The 26,603-nt window shown below is 37.5% G+C and overlaps 1 protein-coding gene across 1 annotated transcript in view; it reads right to left on the bottom strand.

Annotated features, from left to right (window-relative positions):
* The window catches only part of SYT10 (synaptotagmin 10), a 68,262-nt gene extending 43,780 nt beyond the window's left edge, over positions 1-24,482 (bottom strand). Inside the window, exons 1-2 of the mRNA XM_070407811.1 lie at positions 24,332-24,482; positions 6,025-6,382 (exon numbers count right to left, since the gene is read on the bottom strand). Coding sequence (XP_070263912.1) covers positions 6,025-6,382; positions 24,332-24,482 — 509 coding nt within the window. The remainder of the gene's footprint in view (positions 1-6,024; positions 6,383-24,331) is intronic.
* Positions 24,483-26,603: the final 2,121 nt, after the last annotated feature.

Below are 26,603 nucleotides of genomic sequence, written 5' to 3'. Positions count from 1 at the left end.
TAAAATTCCCTGTTTTCAGATTAACATTCCTTTCTAAAATCCTTTTACTTGATTGTGTTCTTTATAAGGGTGGAGTCAGTAGTATTCATGCTTTTATTAATTTCATAATAATATATGCTGGAACTAAGGAAATGCCATTTGAAATTTGTATCAAAATAATTTAATTAACGTTTCTGTGACTAATAGAATCAACCCCCCAAACATTGTTTGTACTGTGAAGAAAGAGGGCCCCATCAATTTAAAGTCAGTGCTTTTAAAGAGATGATATTTATCAGTGCCAGAAAAACAAACTCCCCAAGTTTGAATCTATTTTGTAAGGTTTTATACCTGACCTTGATTGATTCAAAGAGCCATCCCATTTCAGAAAAGAAGTTAATGGGTACACCAAATGCATATTCTATATAATAAAACCCTAATATGCAAATCGACCAAACGGTCACTATGACATGTACTGACCACCAGGGGGCAGATGTTCAGCACAGGAGCTGCCCCCTGGTAGTCAGTGCGATCCCACAGGGGGAGCTCTGCTCAGCAGAAGCCAGGCTCATGGCTGGTGAGCGCAGCAGCAGTGGCAGGAGCCTCTCCCACCTCCGTGGCAGCACTAAGGATGTCCAACTGATGGCTTAGGCCCACTCCCCATGGATGACATCAGTTGGACATCCCCCAAGGGCTCCTGGACTGCGAGAGGGCTCAGGCCGGGCTAAGGGACATCCCTCCACCCCCGAGTGTACGAATTTCAGGCAACAGGCCTCTAGTGTCTCATAAAGGGGGTTATTTAACAACTTCAAGCACTTGTACAGCATGATTCATGCAATTCTATTTAAAGAGGCTAGATCTCAGTTTCTCCCATTGTTGTGGACAAGTCCTGCTTTTTGATATCCTAGTTAACTATAAACTTTTTTTTAAAAAGTATTTTTAATTCCTTCTTAGAGAGAGAGGAAGGGAGATGGAGAAACATCCATGGGAGAGCAGAACATGCATGGGTTGCCTCTTACACAACCATGCATGTACCCTAACCAGGAATCAAACCAGCAACCTTTTGGTACATAGGACGACACCCAACAAACTGTGCTACACTGGCCAGGGCAGCTATATACCTTTTAAACTCTCCCTTGGTGTTACATGTTGCTTTCCAGTCCTTACAGTGTCCTGGAATGGATAACTGCAATTTTGGCTATCTTTAGAGAGAAATTTAATTTAAAAAATATCTTAAAGAATACTATGCAATCCAGTTTTACATATTTTACATAATTCTTCACCTCTTGTTTAAGAGTTTAAGAGTATACATTGAGTGTTCTTTCTGACATTGTGTCTGATGATTTTAAGACTTACTTTTCTAAGCAACCAAAACTAATTATAAATCCATCAGCACATATGAGTCAATGATTTCTTCCCATGTACATTTTTCTGCTTTTGTTCATTGGGTCTGCCATTAAGTTTCCTAATTATTTTCAGTAGGTACTTAGAATCCTCTCTAATAGTGGCTAACCTATGTTATTCATCATCCCCAACAAATTATTTTGCCACTTTTTATTCACTTCACCTTTACACCACTAATGACTGCCCAGAAAATTGGTCCTCATACTCATGCCTGAGAGTATACCACTATTAACCTCTTTTTAATATAAGTACAGTTTATATCACCGCCCAATGCTGCTTTTAAAGGAGAACGTGCAATAGTTCTGGCAGAACAGCAGTAGTTCAATATTAAGACAATAAGCATTAATTGCTACATTGTAACTATGACTTTAAATAATACAGGATAATAGCTTATGATTGGGCAGAAAAAGTAGACTCTCAGACACATTATCTTTAAAGATCTTACGGAAAACAAAAAGGAGGTCATCATTCCAGACCAAGGAAACAGCAAGTGCAAAAAGCACAGAGGCAGAGTTAAGGTCTATTGGAGGATGATAAAAAAAACAAAACAAAACACCAGGGACCCTCCTCATTGGCAACCATGAAATATCTATTAGAAAAGATAAGATGAAGTCATTGCATTCATTTGTTGTTGATATTTTTTATTCAACAAATACAAGGTGGGGCAAAAGTAGGTTTACAGTTGTAAGTATGCAAAATATAAGTTTACTCTTGTATTATTATTTATTAATTACTCTATTATTTTCCATGCAAACAACTGTAAACCTACTTTTGCCCAAGTTTATTTACCCTGAGTTCCCATAGTGCTTTGTCAAGGTGTCCAGAGCAATACAGAAAAGAATTTGGCCGATTCTCTGCCTCAAATAGCAGTATAGTGCTATGTGTGTGTAAGTACCTAAAATGCTATAATGGTAGTTTGGTATCATCAGATTGTAATAATTTGAATGTCAGGCTTTTAAAATGTTTGGACTAAACTTGAAAAGACTAACATGACACTTAGTTTATTTTTTATAAGGGATCTTACATTCTCCCTTTATGACTTTTCTCAGGTTTCTGTCTTTTTGTTGTTGCTTGCTACTTCCTGATTTTTATTATGCTTTAAATACTGTATTAGATACAAAATACTAGTAGATGTCTTCTTCTCTAGTCTGTCCTATGGACTTTTGCCAAATTTATTTTCCTAAAGCACAGCTCTTTACTCAAGGGAGTCTTCTGCAAATATTTTTGACAGGACAGACTTTGAATGTATTGACTATGATTTCTCCTCACACTTTAATTCCAGCTGATTTTATTTTCTATTATTCCCCTATATTTGGATTAAGATGATTTACCAGCTGTTTTCTTAGAGAGATTTCTTGTTCTATGTCTTTTCACATAAAACGTTTCCATGTGGGATGCACAACCCCTCCCAATTGCCATTTATGTAAATTCCTAGTTCCCTTTAGCCTCAGCTTACTGGCTGGCACTGCTCCATGCCTCAGCTGGCAATGATTTTCCTATTATCTGAATTTTGCATTCTTCACTATACAGTTTGCACTTGTAATTCCTTATATTGAAGTTGGTATTAAGTATCTTATCTCTGCATTATGTAGCCTATTTTTTCCCAGCTCCCTAGAGTTAGCAGAGTAGAAGAGTGTGCAGAATACACTATCTATTCCCAGAAATAAGTATGTACAGAATAAGCCTATCGGATGAAAAAAAAAAATCAATCAAGATGGATGCTAGAAGAATGTGTAATGAAGTTACCACATGAAAGTCCACTGGGTTGTTTGGTTGCCTAGCAGGCTGATGGGGCCAGTGTCCAGGTATTTGAGCAGGGAGATGAGAAATTGGAAAAATGTGGCAGTTTCTAGCAATGCTGTTAACTTCTGAACAACTCAGAATGTTAAGTTTAGAGACAATTAAAACTTGAAAGAGTATGATGTTTGTCCTCTATTGCCTGAGCCAGATATAGAAGAGTAGCTGGGATATCTTAATAAGGTGAGGAAACCAAGCATTAAGTTAAATTCATTTTTTTTGTGTGTATATGGTTTGATTTTGCTACATCTCAGTGAAAAGTTAGCATTTGAGCAGAATAATCTGATTTATAATAATGTACCACTGATCTCTGTGTCTAAGTGGACTGTATAATGAACTCAGCAACTTCCTCTTCCTCTCCATATAAAGGTAATTTTCTAGCATGATAAAGTAATTAATGTAGATTGGGATTTTTGAGAACTGATATAATCAAATTTTCTGCATGGAATTCATCCCTAGGCCAAACATTAAAATCATGACTCTAGTCATTCATAATAACCATATATAATTCCTTATTTCTGAGTAGAATGATACTCTCATTCTCTAACCTCCAAAATATCTGTCCTCAGCAGACTTATAACCAATATCTTTGCAAAAAACTGTATCTGCTTGGCTTTATTGCTTAAAATGTATTTCATCTAGATAAATTTAAACTCTAACTCTTCGCCAGCTGCATGACTTTGGGCAAATTTTGAAATCTCTCTAGGCTTCAGTTAACTCACAAGTAATGGGGATAATTAACAACACTTACTTCATGCAGGTTGGCGGAGGATTTGTAGGAAGGTTGCCTGGCAAAGTGACTAAATTGCAAGCAAAAAATTAATATTTTTTTCTTTCTTTACCCGCCACTCACATAAACAAGAAAATTCAAAAAGGCTGGTGAAATATTAAAGTTCTAGAAAAACTATGAATCTCTATTTCACTTTTTCTTTTAGAAAATATGAGATGTGTACAATCCAATTTTATGTTTTCTAAGATTCAAAGAAACAGTGTTTTCTGATTTACTCAATTGTACATAATTACTGAGAAAACCAGGTCTAGAATGATGTGTCTTCACCCCTATTGTATATTGTTTCTAGAAACTAATTCTGTAGCCAAGACCAAGTCTTCACACGTGTTCTCAGTACATATTCTTTCATTCTCCCCTAGCTAGGAATAAAAAGATAAGCCAACTCTTTATATTCAAGAGATAATACCTTGAAGATAGTATTTTTTCTGAGGTTTCCAAAAAGCTTTTGGGCAGAGAAAAACAAGCAATTTTCATAGCTTACCTCAATTTTTCTTCATGAACTGAGTGTCCTTATGGAGGGTACACTTCTTGACTAAAAGAGTTGAATAATTCTGAATGCTAATAAGGCAATATATATTCATGGCTGTTGTTAATATTTTTTAAATGTTTGTAATTTAATTGAATATTTTAACTGAAATTCCTGAGTGTCTTCATACTTTATTACATATAATATTTGGCCACAGTGTGCAGCAATGATAGTAGTGATTACCAAGTAACTACATGAGATAATTTTAAAGCAGCTTTTCCTATAGATATTTTAAAAAGTGGCACATGGGATAATTATTTTATAAATATCCATAATAGATGAATTTAAATAAACATATATTGGGTCATGTTACATAAAAATCATAAAAAATTTTTAAACATAACCTTAAGTGCCACCACTCAGGAAAACTTGTCAAAATAATAACTAAATATGAGGCATATCTTGGTTATAAAATTTAAATAGAAAAGTCCAAAATTGAAAAGATACTCCTTTATATCCTCTTTATCTCAAAATTCCTTATCCCCCCAAACAATAATTATTTTCACTTATACCTTTGGAATTTACTTCAGAAAGAAGAGGATTTATTGATAAATATAATTCTTTTTTACTTCATAAAAGATATATTGAATATATTCTTTCAATTCTAGTAGCAAACATGACCCATGCCCAGTTTGTCAACTTGATAGCTTTCTAAACACACAAAAATATGTCATGTCAGAAAGCTAGGCTGCACCTTCAATTTAGAGAGGTAGAAAGGTAAGATCAGAAAGTCAGTTAGCAATTTACCTGCAGTACCATTTATTACCCTGCACTAGGTTAAAATTAGTTACTACTTCTGGGAAATAAAGAAAAACTGCTACTAGTATGTTGTTCATTTTAAGGATTGAAGACCACTCACACTTAGTAGAAAAAAATGACTCCTCATAAGACTCTCTTTTTCCATTATAGTTAACACAATCTAAAATACACTATAACAACTTATTTTCATTCAAGCAAATTTTAAATGATTTTTTTCCAGGCTGAGCTAAAATGTCTCTCTCTTTGTTCCTTTCATGTCTGTTCCTGATATTCAACAGAGCTCTTGTGGAACTTACCATACTCTGTCCAGTGTAAGAGTATGGTCTATGCAAATTCAAAGAAGCAATGAATATTTCCAGCAACTCCACGTTTATGGTGTCGTGCTAAACAACTGTAGACTAAACATCAACCTCTGTTCCTAGGCTTTGATTGTGAACTTCTAGATTATTTCATACCATGTCTGTTTTCTTGATATTTATTGGTTGAATTCAACTAAATTGAAAGATTATAAGCAGTAATTATCAACTAATAATATTTCAAGGGAAAGAGTAAATAATAATCATCTGTCCTACCCATTCCCTCTATTCAATTATGTTTCATATGTATTTCACATTTCTTCTGTTTATCTTTTTTCTCCTTTCCCACTGTTTTTCTCTCTTCTGAAATCACACAACACTCACACAACACACACACACACACACACACACACACACTCAGACACACACACACACAGACACACACACAGAGTTTTAAATGTTTCAACTTCCCTTACCGGGTTGAAGATGCAGGCTCAGTAATTTGTCTTTGTACACGTGCATGCTTAATTAAATGTTCTTTTAAAGCAGTTTGAACTTCTGCTGGGATATCGGGGGAAGTGTGGCTGATTTTTATTGCAGGCTCAATAGCTTTCAGTGCTGGCTTTCCATTTTCTTTAAGCTCTTTCTTCTCTTCAGTCTCAAGCACTTCGTCAGGAGCACTCTCAGGGGCCTGCGGAAGAGCGTTGATGCTGCAGGTCACGGGTTTGCTCTTCCAGCAAGGCCAGCACAACTTCCAGAAGACAAAAAGAGAGACCACCAACAGGGCCAGGCCACAGAAGCTGACGACGACTGCTAACAAGCTGACCGAAATATCTGGGGAGAAATTACAATGTGAAGAAATACTAGTTCATTGATACGTACATAAAAGAGCAGAAGTGGCGAGGTGATTTTATATTATAACTACTAGTAACAGCTTCCTCATTTAGAATTTCAAAAATTTTAATTTTAAGTCATCTTGGTAGGGAGAAGAAATTAGTAATTATGTCAGAAAATTCTCAAAGGAGATGTTTGAAAAATTCCATCCCAGGGAAAGTTTTGGTTGTATATCAAAAAAGCATGAGAGATGCATATTATTTCCAAGGACATGATAAGGGGTGCAAGAGTTTGCAAAATGAAGGTTGGCTACTTGCAACCTGCCATGAAGACATGAAGCTTAAGAAACTCAGAAACTGCATAAGCAGAAAAAGCTTCTCTTTCCTTCATCTTTAATTCAACCTTCTCTCTCTCTGAGCAGGAAATAACATTAAATATTTGTATAAACCACTTTATATAGTGTAAATGAGAATAACATATTACTAATAGAGAATGTGTGCACTATTAGCTGTATTTTCAAACTCTATAGTTTGATAACCTTGCATGCTCCTAATTTCCAAAGTCCAAAACTAGTTTAGGATTTGTTATCTAAGTCCCTTTACAATATTCTTATTGAAAAATATTTACAAATTAATACATACTTATTATGTAAAATGATTCAAAGAAATATAATAAAAACATTAATAAGATTGACTAAATAAATGGGAGAGAAGTGACACATCTCTTATGAAGAAGAATTACAAACAATTTATGTAGATATTTTGCCTTCAGGAAGGTGGAGCACATGCCCTTACTCAAGTGTGGATTGCACAGAGTAACTTCCTGCCAAAGAATATAGTATGGAAAGTGGTAAAAAAGGCGTAACTTTACAGTGGAGAAACCTCACCCAGGTGGTCAAGTTGAACATCAAGAGTGATAAATCATATCTATAGCATGTACACTTCATATGACATGATGGAAATGACACTTTACCTCTGTGGTCTTCCTGCCTTAAACCTGTAGCCTGAGTCCAATTATGAGAAAAACATAAGACAAATTGCAGTAGTAGAGCGTTCTACAAAATACCTGACCAGTACTCTTCAAAATTGTCAAAGTCATCAAAAATAAAATAAATAAAGTCTGAGAAACTGTCATAGCCAAGAGGAGACTAAGGAGACATGACAACTAAGTGCAATGTGATATCCTAGATGGAATCCTGGAATAAAAAAGGATATTAGGTAAATACTAAGGAAATTTGAATAAAGTATACACTTCAGTTAACAATGTTCCAATACTGGTTCAATTAATTGCAATAAATGTACTACTCTAACATAAAATCATAATAAAAGAAAATTTGTATTATCTTTACAATTTTTTCTGTACATAAAAAACCATTCTAAAAACTAAAGTCTATTTTAAAAAAGGAAATCTCTCCCTACCTGCATCCATTTTCATATTCCTAGGTAATCAATGCTAGCAATCTGGTGTTCTAGTGTTCTTCAAGTTCTGAAGACCAAATAGATTTCCTATGAAGGAAAATTGTTCTAGATTCAAATAACTTTGCAATTTATCTCACAAATTTAGTTTAGCCTTCATGTCAAATATGAATCCAATTTCTGTCATTTGTTTTAAATAAAAATGTTATGAGTATGTTATAGGCTGAATTATGTCTGTTCCTCTACCCCAGGGGTCCTCAAACTGCGGCCCGCGGGCCACATGAGGCCCGCTGAAAACATTTATCCGGCCCGCCGGGTGTTTCTGCTGCCACCGCTGCCTGTCCTGCTTAGCAGCCGACTTGTCCTGGGGCTCTCAGTGCGCATCTGTGGAATGTGCTCCACTCTCAGACTCCCCTCCTTCTCTCTGTCTCTTGACTCCTCCTCTCAGTCTCCGGTGTGATCAGACGAGTCACAAGCTTGCCTGTGCAGAGCCTGCTGCTGCCTGAGGACCGAGGTAAGAACAAGTTAGGATTTATTTTTTTTTTTGAAGTTAGGAGGTCTATTTTTTTTTATTTTGCAGTTAGTAGGGCCTTTTTTTTTGAAGTTTTGTTTTTTTACTTCAAAATAAGATATGTGCAGTGTGCATAGGAATTTGTTCATAGTTTTTTTTTAAACTATAGTCCGGCCCACTAAAGGTCTGAGGGACAGTGAACTGGCCCCCTGTTTAAAAAGTTTGAGGACCCCTGCTCTACCCCATCCAAATTCTTATGTTGAAGTCCTAACCCCCAGTTCCTCAGAATGTGGCTGCATTTGGAGATAGGGCCTTTAAATTAGTGATTAAGGCAAAATAAGGTCATATGGATGGACCCTAATCCAATATGACTGACTGGTGTCTTTCTAAGAAGAGGAGATTGGGACAAAGACACTCATAGAGGGATGACCATGTGAAGACAAAGGGAGAAAGTGGTCCTCTGCAAGCAAAAAAGAGAGACCTCAGAAGAAATCAACCCTTCCTGACACTTTTATCTCAGCCACTCAGTCTGTGGAACTTTGTTTTGGCAACCTTAGCAAAAGAATATAGAACAAACCTAATTTCCTTTAACTGGCACTGTAAATCCAGGCGTTCTTTTCCTACCCAGAAGCAACCACTTATCTCAGTTGGGTGTGTATCTGTCCAGGCCAAGCACTAATAAACAAAAATACCTCTTGAAAAACATAAAGACACAGAATTGTTTAATATATTCTTTACATAAATGGTTTACTCCATATTTACTTTTTACATAAATGGTTTATTCCATATTACTCTTCAATTTGCTTTATTTTTTTTATTCAGCAACACTTGCGGTCTAAGTTCATGTCACATAGCACTCCATAATACTTCATCATAATGGATATTTAGTTTATGCCCAGCTATTACAACACAGCTATAATTAGTGTCTTTGTACCCTCTTCCATGTGCATATTTGGGGATGTTTCTCTAAGGTTAATATCTAGAAATAGAATTGTAGAGTCACAGGTTATGCACATATTTAGTTTTACTAGATATTTCCAAATTGTGACCCCAGAGTGGCTGTAACAAAAACATCATATGAGTTTGTCAGTTCCTATAATTTCAGAGAAATATTATTGTACTTTAATTTTCACTGATCTGACGGGAGAAATGATACCTTGTTTTAATTTACATTTTCCTGATTAGTAAGATAAATGGTTCTGTTTAAACTCCCAATTTGTAGCTAATGAAAATCCATTCAGAAATTAAAATAATTCCAAGTTTTTACTGCTACTTAATTATAAGAATAAAAATTAATTTGATATGATGTGATACAGAGACATTAATATTTTCCTTACTTTCCAGTTGATTATCAATAATTGAATATATTTCCCATTTATGTTCCCTTGGTGAGGAATATGTGATCATATTTTATATTTTGTACTTCACTTTATTTTTACTTTTGATCTTCATCAGCACCATACTTGTGGGAAAGACAAAAAGTATAAAATGAATGTGCTTCCTGAATATTAACTGTGGTTTTAAAATAGAAGAATAAACATGACGGTTATGGCTTCCTAATCTTCATGTATTTTCAGCTCCATTTACATTGTATTTTATGAATATTTTAACTCAATTAACTTCTCCAACAGGCAAACTTCTACCGAGTTAGAGCCAAATGCCAAGATATAAGAAAACTGTGGGACAATGTGAGGTAGGGAAAGGGAGGGGAGTAGTTTTCAGTCTATAATGGAACACTCCTCCTTTCTTACTAATGGGGGTCAGGCATTAGAGATCTTTTATTACTCCACCCACAAGGATTTTATGAAATTCTTTTATGCCCTTGTTCCTTAGTGATGAGCTTTGGCATTCATAAGTTTGTTCTCATCTTAGAGAAAAGCCCTGTGGAAATCTCTGACCTCAGTTCCATCTTGCCTATTGCTGACAATTTTCTTTCTAAAATCAGTATCTGGTTCTATCATTTGGGGGAGCCATAAAACATTTCAAACAAGTCACTTTTGAAAGTGAAAGGCTGTGCTGTCAATAATTCCAGGGTAGCATGAAGAAAAACCAAGTTATGTCCTGGCAACTGAGTTATATACTCACTGTCTCAGCTCTCTTAGCCTAACATCCTTCCAGGTCACCCCTTAGCCAAAATTCGCATGGCATTCCATAGCATCTTTGTGATTTGACTCCTGGCTATTGACTCAGCTTCATTCTTCTGCCACTCTCCTACCTATACTTCTTACTCTGACTACATCATTACTCTCTCATGAATTTGTTCAGGCTGTTTCATGTAGCTCCACTATATTTTCTCCTCCTATTTGGCTGCCTGGAAAATTTCTATTCATTCTTCAATAATGAGATACAATAATGCCTCTTGCCTGAAGCTCTCTCTGCTTCTCCTATTCCTACAGGCTTTTAAAGCACACCCACCACGCTGACACTAGTATTATAATAATTGATTGGCCTATAAATCTTTAACCCACACTCTTAGAACATATGTTTCAAAATTATTATTATTTTCTTTTGGATATTACAAAGGTAACATGGTACACATTATCCGGGATAACATCTAGTAATTAAACATATTAATATATCTATAATGAACTACATGAATTAGTTAACACTGAGTGGGATGATTGAAGACTGTAAGTAGTTAATGCCAATTCAGGTGAGGTGTTAATACCAAATTGTCATAATTTACGAAATAATGTTCAGTTGTCAGATTTGAGGTTTCATAATTGTGGATAAGGGATTATGGATCTGTACTTATTTTGCTTTTCTAAATGTTCCCATACTACCAATACACTCACTCCCCTATCCTTCAGAACAAAATCCGAATTTATTCACTTTTTTATTTCTAGTGTCTGGTATATATCACAAAGTCAAAAATGTTTACGGAGCTACTGAGTATATATTTTGGGAGTTGTCTAAAAAGACAATAAAATGTCTGTGGAGTTCAAGGTGGCTACTGACCTAAAGTTGACTGATTTGGAGGGAATATGCAGAAACCCTTCTACTAGGAAGACAGTATAACAGCTTGTACTGTGGAACAATTTAGACATGGATTCAAATGTCAGCTCCACCATTGCGTGATTTTGGGCAAGCTGCTTAGGTTTTTTTTGTTGTTGTTTTTTTTTAAATATAGTTTTTATTGATTTTTTACAGAGAGAAAGGGAGAGGGATAGAGAGCCAGAAACATCGATGTGAGAAACATCGATCAGCTGCCTCCTGCACTCTCCCCACTGGGGATGTGCTCGCTACCAAGGTACATGCCCTTGACCGGAATCGAACCTGGGACCCTTCAGTCCACAGGCTGACGCTCTATCCACTGAGCCAAACCGGTTCTGGCAAGCTGCTTAGGTTTTAAGAACCTCAATAAAGTAGGAATATTTATTTCATAGAAATGTTGTGAGATTTAAATAAGAAAATGTATATAAAATATTTAAGTAATTCACATAATATATATGAAAATGGGTTGCTATTATTATCAATTATCTTTTTTAAAACCAAGAGTAAGTACTGAGGAGAAAAGAAGCAAAGACATGGACTGAGTATAAATTGAATGGTGGGTCACAATTTAGAAAGGAGAGGAGAGACTCATCTTATGATGATATCTGGTACTGAAGAGTGAATTTTTAAAAATGGAGACCAATATTTCTAAGTAAATGTTAATGTTTAGGAAGCTAATAAATAACATTCTATTTTCCTACTTATTTGTGCAGAGCACAGCTGAGGGACAGACACAGTATTCAAGCTGGTAGCAATTAAAATACTTGGGAATATCACCTTAGGTCTATTAGAAAGTGGACTTGCTAATATATCACCTTGAATTAATTAAACTTACCCATACAGGCACAGGCCTGGCTAGACAACGATAGGTGTTCCCCATCAGGACTCAATCCTGTAAAATTCACTACATGGAGGAGCAGAGAATATTTGTTTCCTGAGCATACACCTCAAAGGAAGGGTAACAGCTAAGTCATATCTCAGAGATAGGAGTAAGATAAGGTTCCATAAATATTCCCATCTTGGATCTCCTTCTATCCAGAAATACAATGCAAGGGGAAAAGGTATTTCCCCTCAATAGCAACAAATGAAAGAAGGTAGATTAAATACAATTTTGTTTTGAAAAATAAAACAGACTATAAAAATAAGCTACTTGCATTTTATATAATTTTACATTGCTTACAATTATGACAAATCATTAAAAATATTTTAAAAATCTGTTTAATACTTAGATCTTTATGACATGATTCTTTAAACAAAATCTGTTCAACAAAATAAAAAATAACCTATCAAAAGATTATGGGAGGATTTATAAAGTCATCAAAATGTTTTAATGACTCTTTTGTGATTGTGATTCAACAGTTAACCATGACATAAAGAATATTATGACTTTGGATTTAGTGCAGTGAAAAACAAGTAGCCCTAGTAACATTTTTAAGTCAATTACTGAAATGGTCCGGTATACATTTCAGAAATGATGCTCTGGCTAAGGAGAAGAGTGCAAGCCAGAGTAGAAGAGGAGAAACTAGGTAACAGAATTACAATAGTCATCCACATAAAAGATTATCGCGGCTCCAAATGAGGGTTTCTCAAATGGGGGAAAAGATCAGATTCCGGAGATAATTGGTAAGTCAAAGCTGTAGTGAGAGTGTGGACTGAAGGACAAGAATGCGACACTTTAGGAAACAAACAGGATGATGATGTAAGGAAGACCGTGACTTCAGCTTTGGCCTTGCTGAGTTTCCGGTACCTGTGGTCATGCCAGTAGAAATTCTGAGCAAACTGCAACTCAAGAAAAAATTGAAGGACTTACTTAAATAGTGGAATCTGAATCCAAGAAAGAGAAGATAAACTCCTCCACAAAATCCTGATTACACCAATATTTAAGAAATACAACTTTAAGGAACAAAAAGCCTGCATGAATAAAGGTTGGTAAAGAGTAAGGTATAAAAAGAATCAGATCAATGTGTTTTCATAAGTTTGGAGGTGAATAATTTGAGGGTTAAGTAACCATTACATTTAACAACTAGGTGTTTAATGAATTCAGTGATGCTAGTGAAACAAAGGTTGTGTTAACTAGATTAATGTGGTTCAATGAGACTAATGAAACAAAGGTTAATGGAGTGAGGAGGTGAATTCTATGAGTAGATAATCCCTTCAGGAAACCAGATTTAGGAAAAGAGGAGAGTTAGAGCAACAACTAGCATAGAATGTGGCGTTGATGAAGGTACTTTTAGTAGGATGTGTAATACTTAAGTATGTTTTAAACCTTATGGGAAGGAATGAGTAGACAGAGATAGAAAGTTAAGCAGAGTGAATAATTAATAATGAAGTCCCATAACACATGAAAATGGATGGGGCCTGACTCAAAGGTAAAATGATTGGATCACTTCTTCCTTTGTAAGCAAAGGAGGGTGGTTCTGGAATGAGGTAAGTTTGTATGTCTTTGGTAGGAAGTCAAGAAAATTCTTGTATTTTCTCTCCCAAGTGGAAGTTAGGGTTAACTGCCAGTTATTTGGGAATAGTTTGGAATATTTAAGTAGAGTGGGAAAGTTCGAAATAGAAACATAGAGAACAAAAGAAAACTCAATAGGAAAAAATAGGATTTTTGGTCAAAATTGAAGCTTCTTTTTAATTTTATACTAATAAAGTGATACTAGTCTGCCTGGTTTTAAAATCACCTAATTATTCAGTTGCTTTGGTGTAGGGATAGACAGACAGATGAATTTGTCCACGAATGAGGTCCCTCCCTATCCAGGAGACTGTGATAAACCTCAAAGGAGAAAGTGATTGCAATGATGAAGGATGCCTCATAAGTGTGATGCCATATTTTATTGATAGGGAATTCACAGAGAAGTAGAAAGGTGAAAGTTTTGAAGTTTCTACATGAGAAAGATGAAATCATAGGAGCTTTTGGTTGTAGGCTGAGGTACCTGAATTTATAATTCTAAGGTAGTATTTTTTCAGCATAATAGCAAGGGTTTGGGCATGATCATAAAGAAAAGAGGTAAGGTGGAGAAGAAGAGACAATCACTGTAGAAAAGGTGCCACCAGGGAGTCTGGGGTGATAAGTATGAATGGCTTGCCCTTTCCATATGGACTATGAAGTTGCTCATTGCAGTGGGCCAACTTGATGAGCAGGACTTGCTGGCTAAAATTTTTAATGTCTTTGTATAATTAAAAAGAATCCACTATATAACATTCATCCTATTATATCTTGGTAAGACTAAGAGTTAATGAAATTTAAAAAAAAATTAGAGTAGGCTCTAAGATAATTAAATTTAAAATTGCTCAAATTCTGGTTTGCTTACATACACATATATAACCATTGCTCTACCACTTTCTGTCTGACTGTATATCTCTGACTCATTTTTTTTTTCTATAGGAATCATACTCTGTTACAATCACATCTTGGTATCTTGAAATAAAGTGACACAGTTCTGAAAAACTGAGAAAACAGAGTAAGCCTAAAAATGCCAATTTCTCAGAAACTTTTACTAAACTCTGTATAACCAGATCATAACATCTACATGGTCCTATTCACTATGGATTGTGAAAACTGTTAACTCTAATTACCTACTCCCCATGCAGATGGCTATTATAGCACAGAAAAGCATAGACCAACTGGCATGCTCTGAATTCCCAATTACCACTGCTTTAGTTGATACTCTTATCTGCACTTTCTGTATCATATGTTTCCAAATTTTTAAATGCTAGTACATTTTCAAAATGTACAAAAAAGTATTTCTCATAATTAATCAAATTCTAATTTAGTTCACGGATATTCCTAGCCTTTTGTTTTTTATGGTGGTTTCCCATTGTTGCCTGACCACAGACCACATTTATGGCATCATTCTGTCAAGAAAGAGGGGGAATAAAACTTAAATCAAAGTAAAACTCCTATTCAAAAAAGCTGAAGTGAGGTGCCTCAGGGAAGTTGAGGCAAGCTGCTGCTAAGATGAAAATTTGGAATTACTTATGGTAATACTATTGTAATAGGGCATACTTCTGATTTCTATAACAAGGGACAAAATTAATAGTGGTTTAAACAAGACAGAAGTTTCTCGCTCAGGTAACTAACTGTCCTGGCCTAAGCAGGCCAGGGCAGTACATTAGCTTCAGGGTGTCTGGAATCCTGGTTTCTTCTGCATTTTTGCTTTGCTATGCAAAGGGTTTTGCCTTTTCCTTAAAGTCCAAGATGGCAAGACACCATGTCCACATTCCAGGCAGCTGAGTGGAGGAAGAATAACAAGGGACAAGGGATGATGAGTGACTGTCCTTTCATTTTAAGGGCACAGTCTGGAAGAAGTGCACATCACTGCTGCTAACATTCCAAGGAACAGAACTTAGTCATATGGCTGCACAAACTACAAGCAAGGCTGAGAAAAGTTGTCCTTTTTAAGTTTTTTTTTTTTTAAATTTAATTCTGCCATATGCCACTTAAAAAGAAAGGATTCCAACCCGTGAAACGGAAGGGCAAAGTGAACATTGGGAAACAATTAGCAGTCTCTTCCTTATCTACAAATTCAATACGTAATCATTCAATGTACTTAACCTTGCAGCAATGCCACTTACAGTTTCCACTTGAATAGTATTGACTTTTGCCTTTGTTTTGAATTTCAGTAAATGATTAAAAAAAACTTTATATCATACTAGATGCCCGATGCATGAAATTTGTGCAAGGGGCTCGGCACTCGCATCCGCAGCAGCTGCCTCAGCCTTCGCAGCTCCGGCTTCATCAGAAGGTCATCCAGAAGGTTGTCTGGAAGGTCATTCAGACCAGTCGAATTAGCATATTACGCTTTTATTATTATAGATTTGATTATAAAATCAATATTTTTAAATATTTTCTCTTCCTGAAATCAGAGTGAATATCAGTATCCATCGCTTGTTACAATCACTAATAGCCAGGAAGTAATGGTGCCATTGCTTTCTTTATGTATACACCACAGGAAAAGCATCATTACTGAAGGCAACTGAATGAATCTCACTGGCTGGGAAGAAAACATTGGAGAGAACAGTGAAGCATATCTTTGACCCTTTAAGCCAAACTTTTGTTGATATTATGTGGGAAAATAGTGTGTGTCAGCTGAGTTTGGCAACATTGCCTACATTCCACATAACTGTACAGCTAGCTTAGGAGCACAACAAAAATAGCCTTTGTGTTTTTGTAAATTATTTTAAGAAAAAGCATCAATAACTTTCTTGACAGCACTCTTGATGGCATACAGTCTAATAATGAGTGGATTATCAAAGGCATCTTTCTGAATCAAAAAAGCATTCAGAAAGATTAGACTCAGAACTTTAAAGTTGATTTAACTCATTTGATTGTTTTATTTTTCTGGTACCATGTAAAAATAATGGTGCATCTCATAGTCAATAACATCTTAGATTCAATAAAAATTAGATTAGGCTCTAAAACAGCGGTTCTCAACCTGTGGGTTGCCAACCTGTGGGTCGCCAACCTGTGGGTCGCCAACCTGTGGGTCTCGACCCTTTGGGGATCGAACGACCCTTTCACAGGGGTCACCTAAGATCATCGGAAAACACATATATAATTACATATTGTTTTTGTGATTAATCACTATGCTTTAATTATGTTCAATTTGTAACAATGAAAATACATCCTGCATATCAGACATTTACATTACGATTCATAACAGTAGCGAAATTACAGTTATGAAGTAGCAACGAAAATAATTTTATGGTTGGGGATCACCACAACATGAGGAACTGTATTAAAGGGTCGCGGCATTAGGAAGGTTGAGAACCACTGCTCTAAGATAGTATGACATTCCAATATGGTATTCAAATATCCAAATTTATAACAAAAGTCTTTATATAAGCTCATTTCTGAGTAAATGATTTATAACCCGTGATTGTATATTAATTACATATTTAAATTAACGTGTACAACTATGCACAGCATTCAATTAATGGTATCAGCACATTTTACTATCTGGAACAATGGCTTTCACATAGTAGTGCACAATAAATAGTTGTTGAATAAAAGTACAAGACTAAAACCACTTTGTGTATACATTAACAACTCATACAGAAACATATTGGGAATGATAGTAAGCTTTTTAATATTGTTATATCAATTATTCCTTAAATCTATGACTTCTGAAACAGAACTATGGGGATAATGAAGGCTGAAGAGAATACAATAGTCCTTGCTGTTCATTTAAAACAATCCTGCCCTATGAACAAACTGACATTTACAAGATTTAAAAAATTGACTGTAATTGTTCTCTATTTAATGATGAAATGTTAGACAGTAGATTATAACACACTTCAGGATGTACCTGAATGAAATAAATAGTTATTAATATCAGTCGCCTCCCCATCCGGTCCCAACCACCCCAAGATGATTCTACTTTTTTAGCTCTGAGGCTATCACAGCACAATTCCAATTATATGTGGTGTTTTGTTTTCTAATAGTCTACATAAGTCATGTTAATGTAAGCTCTCACAGCTTCAGTGGCCACTTAGGATATTTAATGTTATGAGGAAAAGAAAAGCTAATGTATGAGATAATAACAAGCAGCTATCTCCTCAGTTAGGGATTTTGTTTCTAAACTTGACCAGTGCTGGGTATTCCACCAACAGAACAAATTGGTATTGTACAAATTAGATACAAGTAAAATAATTTATTGATCTTTAATAACACTCCCTATCAGGAGGTCTAGTTTTCTTTGACACATTCATACCAATCATACGTTGGAATCTTTAAATAGATAACTCTCAGCTCTTTTGTAATATTCTGTCTTAATGTTCATAATACTGAATTTTAATAATAATATGAGCTGTTAATTACTTAGCTAAAATATGGTGGGAAAATAAACCAATGCAATTTTAATGTATTGTTTTTCTAATTAAAAATGCCTTAGCCGGTTTGGCTTAGTGGATAGAGCATTGGCTTATGGACTGAAGGGTCCCAGGTTCCATTCCAATCAAGGGCACATGCCCAGGTTGTGGGCTTAATCCTCAGTGGGGGCGTGCAAGAGGCAGCCAATCAATAATTCTCTCACATCATTGATGTTTCTATCTCTCTCTCTCCCTCTCTCTTCCTCTCTGAAATCAATAAAAATATATTTTAAAAAATTTTAAAAAAATTAACTGGTAATTTAATATCTGCTTTCATTATATGGGATTTTTTATGAACATATAAAAGGAGTTATGTTTATATCAGTTCAAAGTTGTGTATTGAAACACACTAAAACCTTTTACAAGATTTTACTGTTGAAATAAAACAATCATATTTGGAAGAAATGAGTAAACAGTTGTTATACTTAAGTGCATATGCATGCATATATTCAAGTAAAAAATGAACATCGTATCTTATATTTGGATGACAGCAAATCTAATTAAAAAGTTTAGGGTTTGGGTCATAACTGTACACTAAGAAATCTTATTGATACCTTATGGTATACCACTAATTACAGCCAACAGTATAGTAATAGTTAAGAGTCTATCTTTGCAAACATTTGTTCCAGTGCTCTTTAGCACCATGAATGCCCCTAGGATCTCTTCTTATTCCTACTTTTTGTTGAACCTAGGATCTTAGGAGCCCTGGGTTCCTAGTTCCATCATTAACTAGTTGTGATTTGTGGGGAAATTGCCAACTTTTCCTGCATTAGTTTTCACAACTGCAAAACAACGTTTTCTAGTTCTAACTGGAATGACTAACAGCAATTTGAATAATGATATATTATTTTCAGGCTCATTTCTACTTAAGGAAACATGCTTTCCTTTTACTACTATACATGGATATATTAAACAGACATATACACTTTAGTAGAACTTCAATAAACTCATACATTTATTATACAACACAAATATAGTGACGGTGTCCATTGCTTTTTCATGAGGATGTTGCTCATTACATTTTAGCTTCTAAATGCCTCAAGTACTTTAATTCCTGTCATTCCAGAAAGTAAATATTTTAATGCTTATCTACATAGGATACTGTATTAGAAATTGGAGGCACAAACATACTATATACAATTTCTTTATAAAAGTGATTTGGAGATTATTAAATACCACCCATAATTTTATAAATAAGAAAGTTGAGGCTTCTTGAGGACAAGTTCATTGATTCAACTATTCATTCTTTCATTCATTGAGATTCTATTAGGAGCCACGGATTTTTCTAGGCACTAAGGACAAAACAGTAAACAAACAATTGCACTCAAAGAGTTATATTCTATTGACTTAATGCGCACATCATTAGTAGATTAAAATGTAAATCAGGAAGAACACAATTACATTTCCAAGTATAGATCATTTTAATTGGCATTGGAAATTTTATTAAATATTTATGATGTTTGTTTTCTGCCAGAGTTTTATTCAACAAATGAATGCAGATATACTCCCAAAATAACATTATTTTTTGCCACGAAACAAAATTACAATAATGATTAGGCTTTAAAGAAAATGTGATTTGAATAAAATGGGTAGCTATATACTTTGTACATATAATCAATCTTGTAAGAATCAGATGTCAGAGACTTACTGCTTAAATAAAGAGAATTTACAGATCTTAATTTGTTTCAAGAGAAAATATCCTGCTAATACTCCAAAAATATTGATGTTTTAGAATTAAGAAAATTAGATGCTTGCTGGGACCTGTTTAGCCTTTGAAGGGAGTTGTCCATTTATCTTTAGAGAAAATTAGATAAAGCACAACATGTATTGATGAGCAAGCAAAAATGAGACCAGAAATAGTAGAACCAGATCATTCATCAGTGGAGTGACAATGGAGAGGAAGGACAAAATCCTCTTATACATCTTCTTCAAATGGTCCATATTTCTGAATTCATTGTGGTTTATTTGCTTTTTTCCAAATCTACAAATCACAAGGAAAAATTTCCACTGTTTCTAAATTGTAATTCTTTATACACAGATTAGAATGTGTAAAACTCAGCAGTTTAATGATATAAAAATTATAAATAAATTAACTGAGTAATCATTGCTTTATGTCTGTAGAGAAAAACTTATTAAGTCCCCTTACTCATTTTAAACTCTTCTGTTAAAATTTAAATTCCTTAATCACAAAGGAAAATCATGATGTAACTTTTAAAATTTCACGTAGCCATCTCTTTTCTTAATAATTAACTTCAATGAAATTCTTTGCCATTTGCCTACTCAGCACTACATCTAAACTTTTATTTTAAAATTTTAGTTTCAAATTAAAAGTGAAAAAATGCAAAATTAAATCATTGATGTATTAAATGTTTATTCCAACTATTTATATTAAGCCAGACCTATACAATTGTGATAGGACTAAGTTTACGTGGGTTTGGTTAGCTATGATTTATGAGGTCTGCCTTGCAAACAACCTAGTTTTCTAAAACTTTAAAAGCATTTGGACATGGAGCAGTAATTAAAGACTGACTGGAAATGAACCCAAATCCAGCTCAGAAAATATTACATCTATTTAGTCACAATATACCTAAAAAATAATATTTGAGACCAATATATTGTTTTGTATTTTTCCCGTGTTTTAGTATTGTGCATTATGATGATTTAGTGGGTGACATATCTTTTTTATATATATACTAGAGGCCTGATGCACAAAATTTGTGCAAGAGCAGGCCTTCCTTCCCCCTTCTGCCGGCACTGGTTTCCCTCTGGCACCCAGGACCCGGGCTTCCCTCGCAGCCCCAGCTTTGTCCAGAAGGTGGTCCGGAAGGTCGTCCAGAAGGTTATCTGGACAGTCATTCCACTGTTCGGCCGTCCGGTCTAATTAGCATATTGCACTTTTATTATTATAGATATGTATTGATTTCAGAGAGGAAGGGTAAGGGAGAGAGAGATAGAAACATCAATGATGAGAGAGAATCATTGATTGGCTGCCTCCTGCACGCCCCCTACTGGGGGTGGAACCTGCAACCTGGGCATGTGTCCTTGGCTGAAATCTAACTCAGGTCCCTTCAGTCCACAGGCCAACGCTTTATCCACTGAGCCAAACCAGCTAAGGCAAACATATCTCTTTAAGGGGAGGGGGAGATCAGTGGTAAAAAGACTGTGAAAATCTTATTTTCTAAAAATTACACATAATGAACTTTCTAGTGTACTAGTGATGTTGACATCAGTGATGTCTTTAACAAACTATTCCAAAAGAGTAAATAAACTAGTGTTGGCAGCTGCAGGAAGTCTAAGTCTTTACAAATTTTACTAAAATATGGAATCGGTCAACTTAATTGGTAGACCCTCAGTATCAATCACTGCTACTGCTGTTACAGTGAAAGGGATGGTGAAACTTGCTCTTTATTGGCATTTTAAAAGCCAGTAGGATAATGTCTTATTTAAATATGTAATTCATGACTTCTTTAATGCAGATTGAGTTTAATTGGGATTACCTCAATTTCTCTCCCTCCACCCCATGTGAAGGCATCTAAAAATACACACAATCTGGATGCCTGCAATTGTCACTGCAACCTTAGAGTAACTGACACCATCTGGGCAGTGCTGCTTAACATTCAAAGTAAATAACCACTGTACCATTCAATGTCAATGTCCTCCTACCAGTAGTACTGTGCTTCTAATTAGGTGAACAGTGAGTAGAAGGATCACCTACTGAAAGTGTTATTTTGGGACCTATGATAAAGGGCACAGGTGCATAAGTTATAAGAAAATCCACTTTAAAACACGTGAGGCTAAGTGGATTAATACAATTAAAGATTTGGTAAATAATCCTAGAATTCACTTATAGATACCTCTTGATATTAGGAGTTTATTTGCCAATTAAAACATTTTACTTCTGTTGCCTAGATTTACAAATGGAAAGTGTAATGAAATCTGGTGCATCTTTGTATCTCATACACATCCTAGTAGAGTGTCTTCTTTAGTGACAGCCACTCAATACATATTCATATGTCAAATTAAATACCACACTTGAATAGCATATATTTTCCGGTAAGGGGAAAAATGTCCATGTATTTGTTTTAGACTAACCTCCCCTTTTTGTTCCCAAGGGAGAGTCCAAAGGCATTAGGATGACAACTACTTCTTGTAGTGCTTGGACTAAGCTCAGAACCCCTTCTTCAATTCATATACAGCACTGTGTTTTACCTTAGGCTAAGGGAGCTATGCATTTACAAAGTTTTAGAAGCTAGAACCATTTGGTTTCCAGCCCTCACAAATTTTCCACATTATCAGCCAGTCCGAGACCCAGGAAAACACTACTTGGTGTATGATCACAAAGGGGGAAGGAAGGGAAGAAAGTAGTATTTTTCTGCACAGCATCAACTGTTAAATGACCTTCCCCAAAACGGGTCTTTAGACGGGTCATTTCTTCCACTGTACACCCTTTTCTGAGTCTAATCTTTAGCATGTGAATCCCTAAATACATTTCAGAAGAGCTTATCCAGTATCACCACAGAGAACGTTATAGTCACACGTTCCCCATGCTTAGCAGCCATACAAATGACACGCATATATGTGATGTTCACCCAGTCGCTTTCCTCTAACAGTTGAGTTTCATACATTCCTAGGAATTTAACACCTACTGAACAAATGGAAAAGACTTCTGTTGTGTTTACTATGGAATCATAAAACGTCTAAGTTTCCAGCACGTGGGCAGCAGCAATAATGGATCATGCTGCTCCGGGGTCCAAGGAGCAACATCTCCTCAGGTTCTGCGAAGTGCACACGGGAGCCTCTCTAGGTTTCTCTTAACTGTGATCAGAGAATTCAAAACCCCGCAGATGTTCCATTTAAATCACGGTAGGCAAAAGGTAAACCAAATCTATTCCCACCTGCATGCCCTCTCCCTCTGTTTTGGTGGTGGTGGTGGTGGGGGTGGGGGGGGGTGTGCATCCTTCTGGCCTCCTTCCCAGCAAGCAAGGCCCCCTGCAGTCGCGCTCCTCCTACAGCTTAGAGGTCCAGCTCTTACTTGTTGCCCTGGCTAACTGCAATGCACAAAGCCCCCCTGGGAGGCTAAAGGGACAGGGAAGCAAAGGGGAAGAAACAAGACCCTCCAGGAGGGATGGAAACCTTTCAGCGCTATGCCCCAAATCCCATAGCCAGTGTTTATCTCCCAAAGCAACAAGTGACTCTCTCGGGGGGACCCTGGATAACACGCGAACCACAAACCGGGAGTCCATCTCTCCCACTTGAAAAGCACAACAGGCTGACCCCATCATTGCGCAGGTGGTTAAGACCCTTGCCCCAAAGCGTGACCAAAACAGAGGTTCTGAGAAGGTCCCTCCCTCGGTCCCTCCCTCTTGAGAGAAGTCTGCCACCTGTGATTTCTTCCCATCTCCAGATCTCTGATGGCCAATGTCCTCCTTCATCCCACCCCATTTATTTCCAAGTTTCCTAAAGGCGTAGGAAGATGCCTGTATGTTGGGGTGTGTATGAGAGCGTGTGCGAGGAAAGGATTTATAACCTTTTTCCCTCTCTTGCACTCACTCTGTATGTGTCCTGATGGGTGATCAATAATCCCTGCTGCTTTGCCAACGTTGACATGAAGCCCTGGAAAATCACATATACATGAAAGGGCTTTGGAAACTATCAAGTGCTCAACAGGTTGCAGCTTCGAGTTACCCTTTCCAAGATCCTCTCTGCCTTCCGGGGCCAAGGCAGCCCCTGGTGCAAGGCAAATCTCTGCCTCCAAGCACGGACGCCAGGCCCCTTCCCCACGCCCGCGCCACGGGGCCAGGTCGGGCAGCCCGAGTCCCCCACGCGAGCGGTCCCTGCGCCGCAGCCCGCGCCAGCCGCTCCGCTCCCGGAGGGAGACGCGGGGCGTGGGAGTGTGCGGCGAAGGGGCGCAGAAGCCGGGGAGCCAGACGGCGGGCCAGGAGCGGACCGGAGAAGTGGAAGGAGCCAGGCGGGTGGAGATGGGGAGACAACACAGGAAAAGCCCACAGTCCAAGTAGCCAGCTGCCGAGTAGGAGGAAGGAGCAAGGTAGGAAGGCGCTGCGCCCTAAAGCTGCCGCCAGCGCGGCGCGGGAGGCACGGAACTGGGAGCCCCGAGGGGGGCGCGAGGACGCGAGCGAGCGGGACCCTCCCCTCCCCGGTTACCTGTGCTGCCTCCGCCCTGGCTGCCTCGGTCAGGCGAGGAGAAGCCCGAGCACTTCTCCCCAGCCATCTGGCCCGCGAAACACAGCTGCCTGACGATGTGCAGCGCCTTCTGGCACAGGCTGCTACCTCCGTCCTCCTTGTGGAAACTCATCGTGCGGCTTCTTTTGCCTCAGTTGGCTGCCCTCCCCTGGCCTTGACCTCTCGGCTGGCCCCTCTGGCGTCCTAAGCCATAGCCCGCCCGCGGGGACTTGGACCGGAGCGCGCGCGGCTGAGAGGCGGCAACTCTTAGGAGCCGCAAGTTGGCCCCATGGCGGGAGCGGAGGGCGCGGGAGCAGGCGGAGAGGCTGGGCGGGAGCCCACGAGAGGCGGCTGCGGCGAGGGGTGCGCCGACTCCCGGCCGCTGAGAGCAAGCCGAGGCGAGCTGCCTAGAGAGCCGGGGCATGGAGTGCGGAGGAGATGGGGAGACGGAATGAAGCTAAAGCCCCGGACTCCCAAGAAGGCCCCCCTCCACTCCCCTCCCCAGCGCTTTTGTGTTCCTGGCGGGTGCCTGACGATGGCGCGTCCAATCGCAGCTCCGGGCGGGTCCGGAACGACTCCAGGGGGAGCGCACGGCGCCCCTGGCGCACTCGGCTGGGGCGGGGTGGGCGCCCGAGGGGGCGGTCCGGGCTGGAGCTGGGCCTCCCTGCTGAGCCCGGGGGTGCACAGGTGGGTGCGCAGCGGCGCGGAGAGATCTCCGTTTTCTCTGTACTTTCCCCAGGCTCAGACCCCGCCCCCCCAATCCTCCAGTCCTTTCAACTTTCCTACAGGCATGTCCTCCTGTGTTCTTTCCGCTTCTCCTTTAATGAAGCTTTGATCCAACGGGAGACAAATGGAAAAAGTTAAATTTTAAAAATATATAGGTGAATATTCTAACCAGACGTCCATAGAAAGAAGAAAGACATCCCTGGAAAGCATTTTAAAAATGATTTCTAACGGTGATGGTTTAACAGAATATTTAACGTAGAGGTCTTATTATTAACGCTAGTACAATTCAACATGAGGTGCATTTGTTTTTCACCCAGTTCAGTTATTCTTTATGCATAAATACACTGAATAGGCAAATTTGAATAGTTTGCTTTTGATTTTTTTTTGACCCTCTTAGAAGATCACAAAACGAAGTGTGTTATTTGTATTAATAGTCAGAATTCTGTCGATTAATCCGTAATCGGCAATTGAGAATGCACAACTTGACAAGTCCCCTTTGTCACTTTTGCAAGGGACTTAAGTACAGAAAAGACAAGGCATGTATGTTAAAGGGGAGAAAGGTTACCCTTGAAGAAATTGCTTTCAGGTCTTTATCTCAGTCGGTAAAATGAGGGGCTTGGACTTTCCTGTTCTTATACTTCTTTAATGTAAACGGGTGCAACTTTCTTATGGAGCTAACGCTACAAGATAATGTTGATAAGCATGTACCACAAGGTTAGAGTACATGCATTTACCTTGTTTTTAAATTGTTTTTAGGCAGAGTTTGATCCCATTTTGTAACCTGAGGATTGATTTAACCTTTAATTAGATGAGGATTCTTTATTTTTGAAGTGGAATCTCCTGAACTTGTTAGCATATTTTTTATTAGTAGAATAGATAATCTTATTTCTGGTCAGTTTATGATAAATTATTTCCTCTGTAAGGACACTATGGCAAAGCTTACTATAATTATTAGGCCCAGCCAGCCAGTAGGTAAGCATTTATTAGTTGAATCATTTGACCTGATTCATAGGACAATTGCTATAACTAGGACTATTTTTATCATGAATGAAGACAAACTAAAATCTGCAGGCTTCATTTGGTTTTGTCTTTATGCACATTGATTTTGGGTGTTTTTTAGATCTGATTGACTAAAGAAATAAATTCACTGTCAATTAAAATATTAAATATCTGCTGTATGTTTGAAGAGAAGTAACACACCTTAATAAGGCCCTTTCCGATTGTCCTTGCTCTCCAGTTCTCCACAATCTAGACTGAAATGCAATGTTGTGCTTTGTTTTTACTGTATGAACAAACTGCTGTATGGAAGGACCAAATGAGTACCTTATACTACTTGCAGACTCTAATTGCTTAACTGGAGTAATGCAGAAGGTCTGTTTGATATGACCCTCCGATGTTTGATTTCAGTGTTAAATATTAAGTAAGCACATTCAGAAAATAATTTTTCTGGTATTTGTTTATGCTGTTCCTGACCCGTTGCTGCTCTTACTACTGTTTCCACAACAGAGTTAATTTCATGTGGATATTC

The sequence above is a fragment of the Myotis yumanensis genome, unplaced genomic scaffold (assembly GCF_028538775.1).
Source record: "Myotis yumanensis isolate MYYU_CA2020_CCGP unplaced genomic scaffold, mMyoYum1.0.hap1 SCAF_3, whole genome shotgun sequence".
NCBI classification, from domain to species: domain Eukaryota; kingdom Metazoa; phylum Chordata; class Mammalia; order Chiroptera; family Vespertilionidae; genus Myotis; species Myotis yumanensis.
Note: the sequence above shows the minus strand (reverse complement) of the source record. Positions and strands in the feature narration are given on the sequence as shown.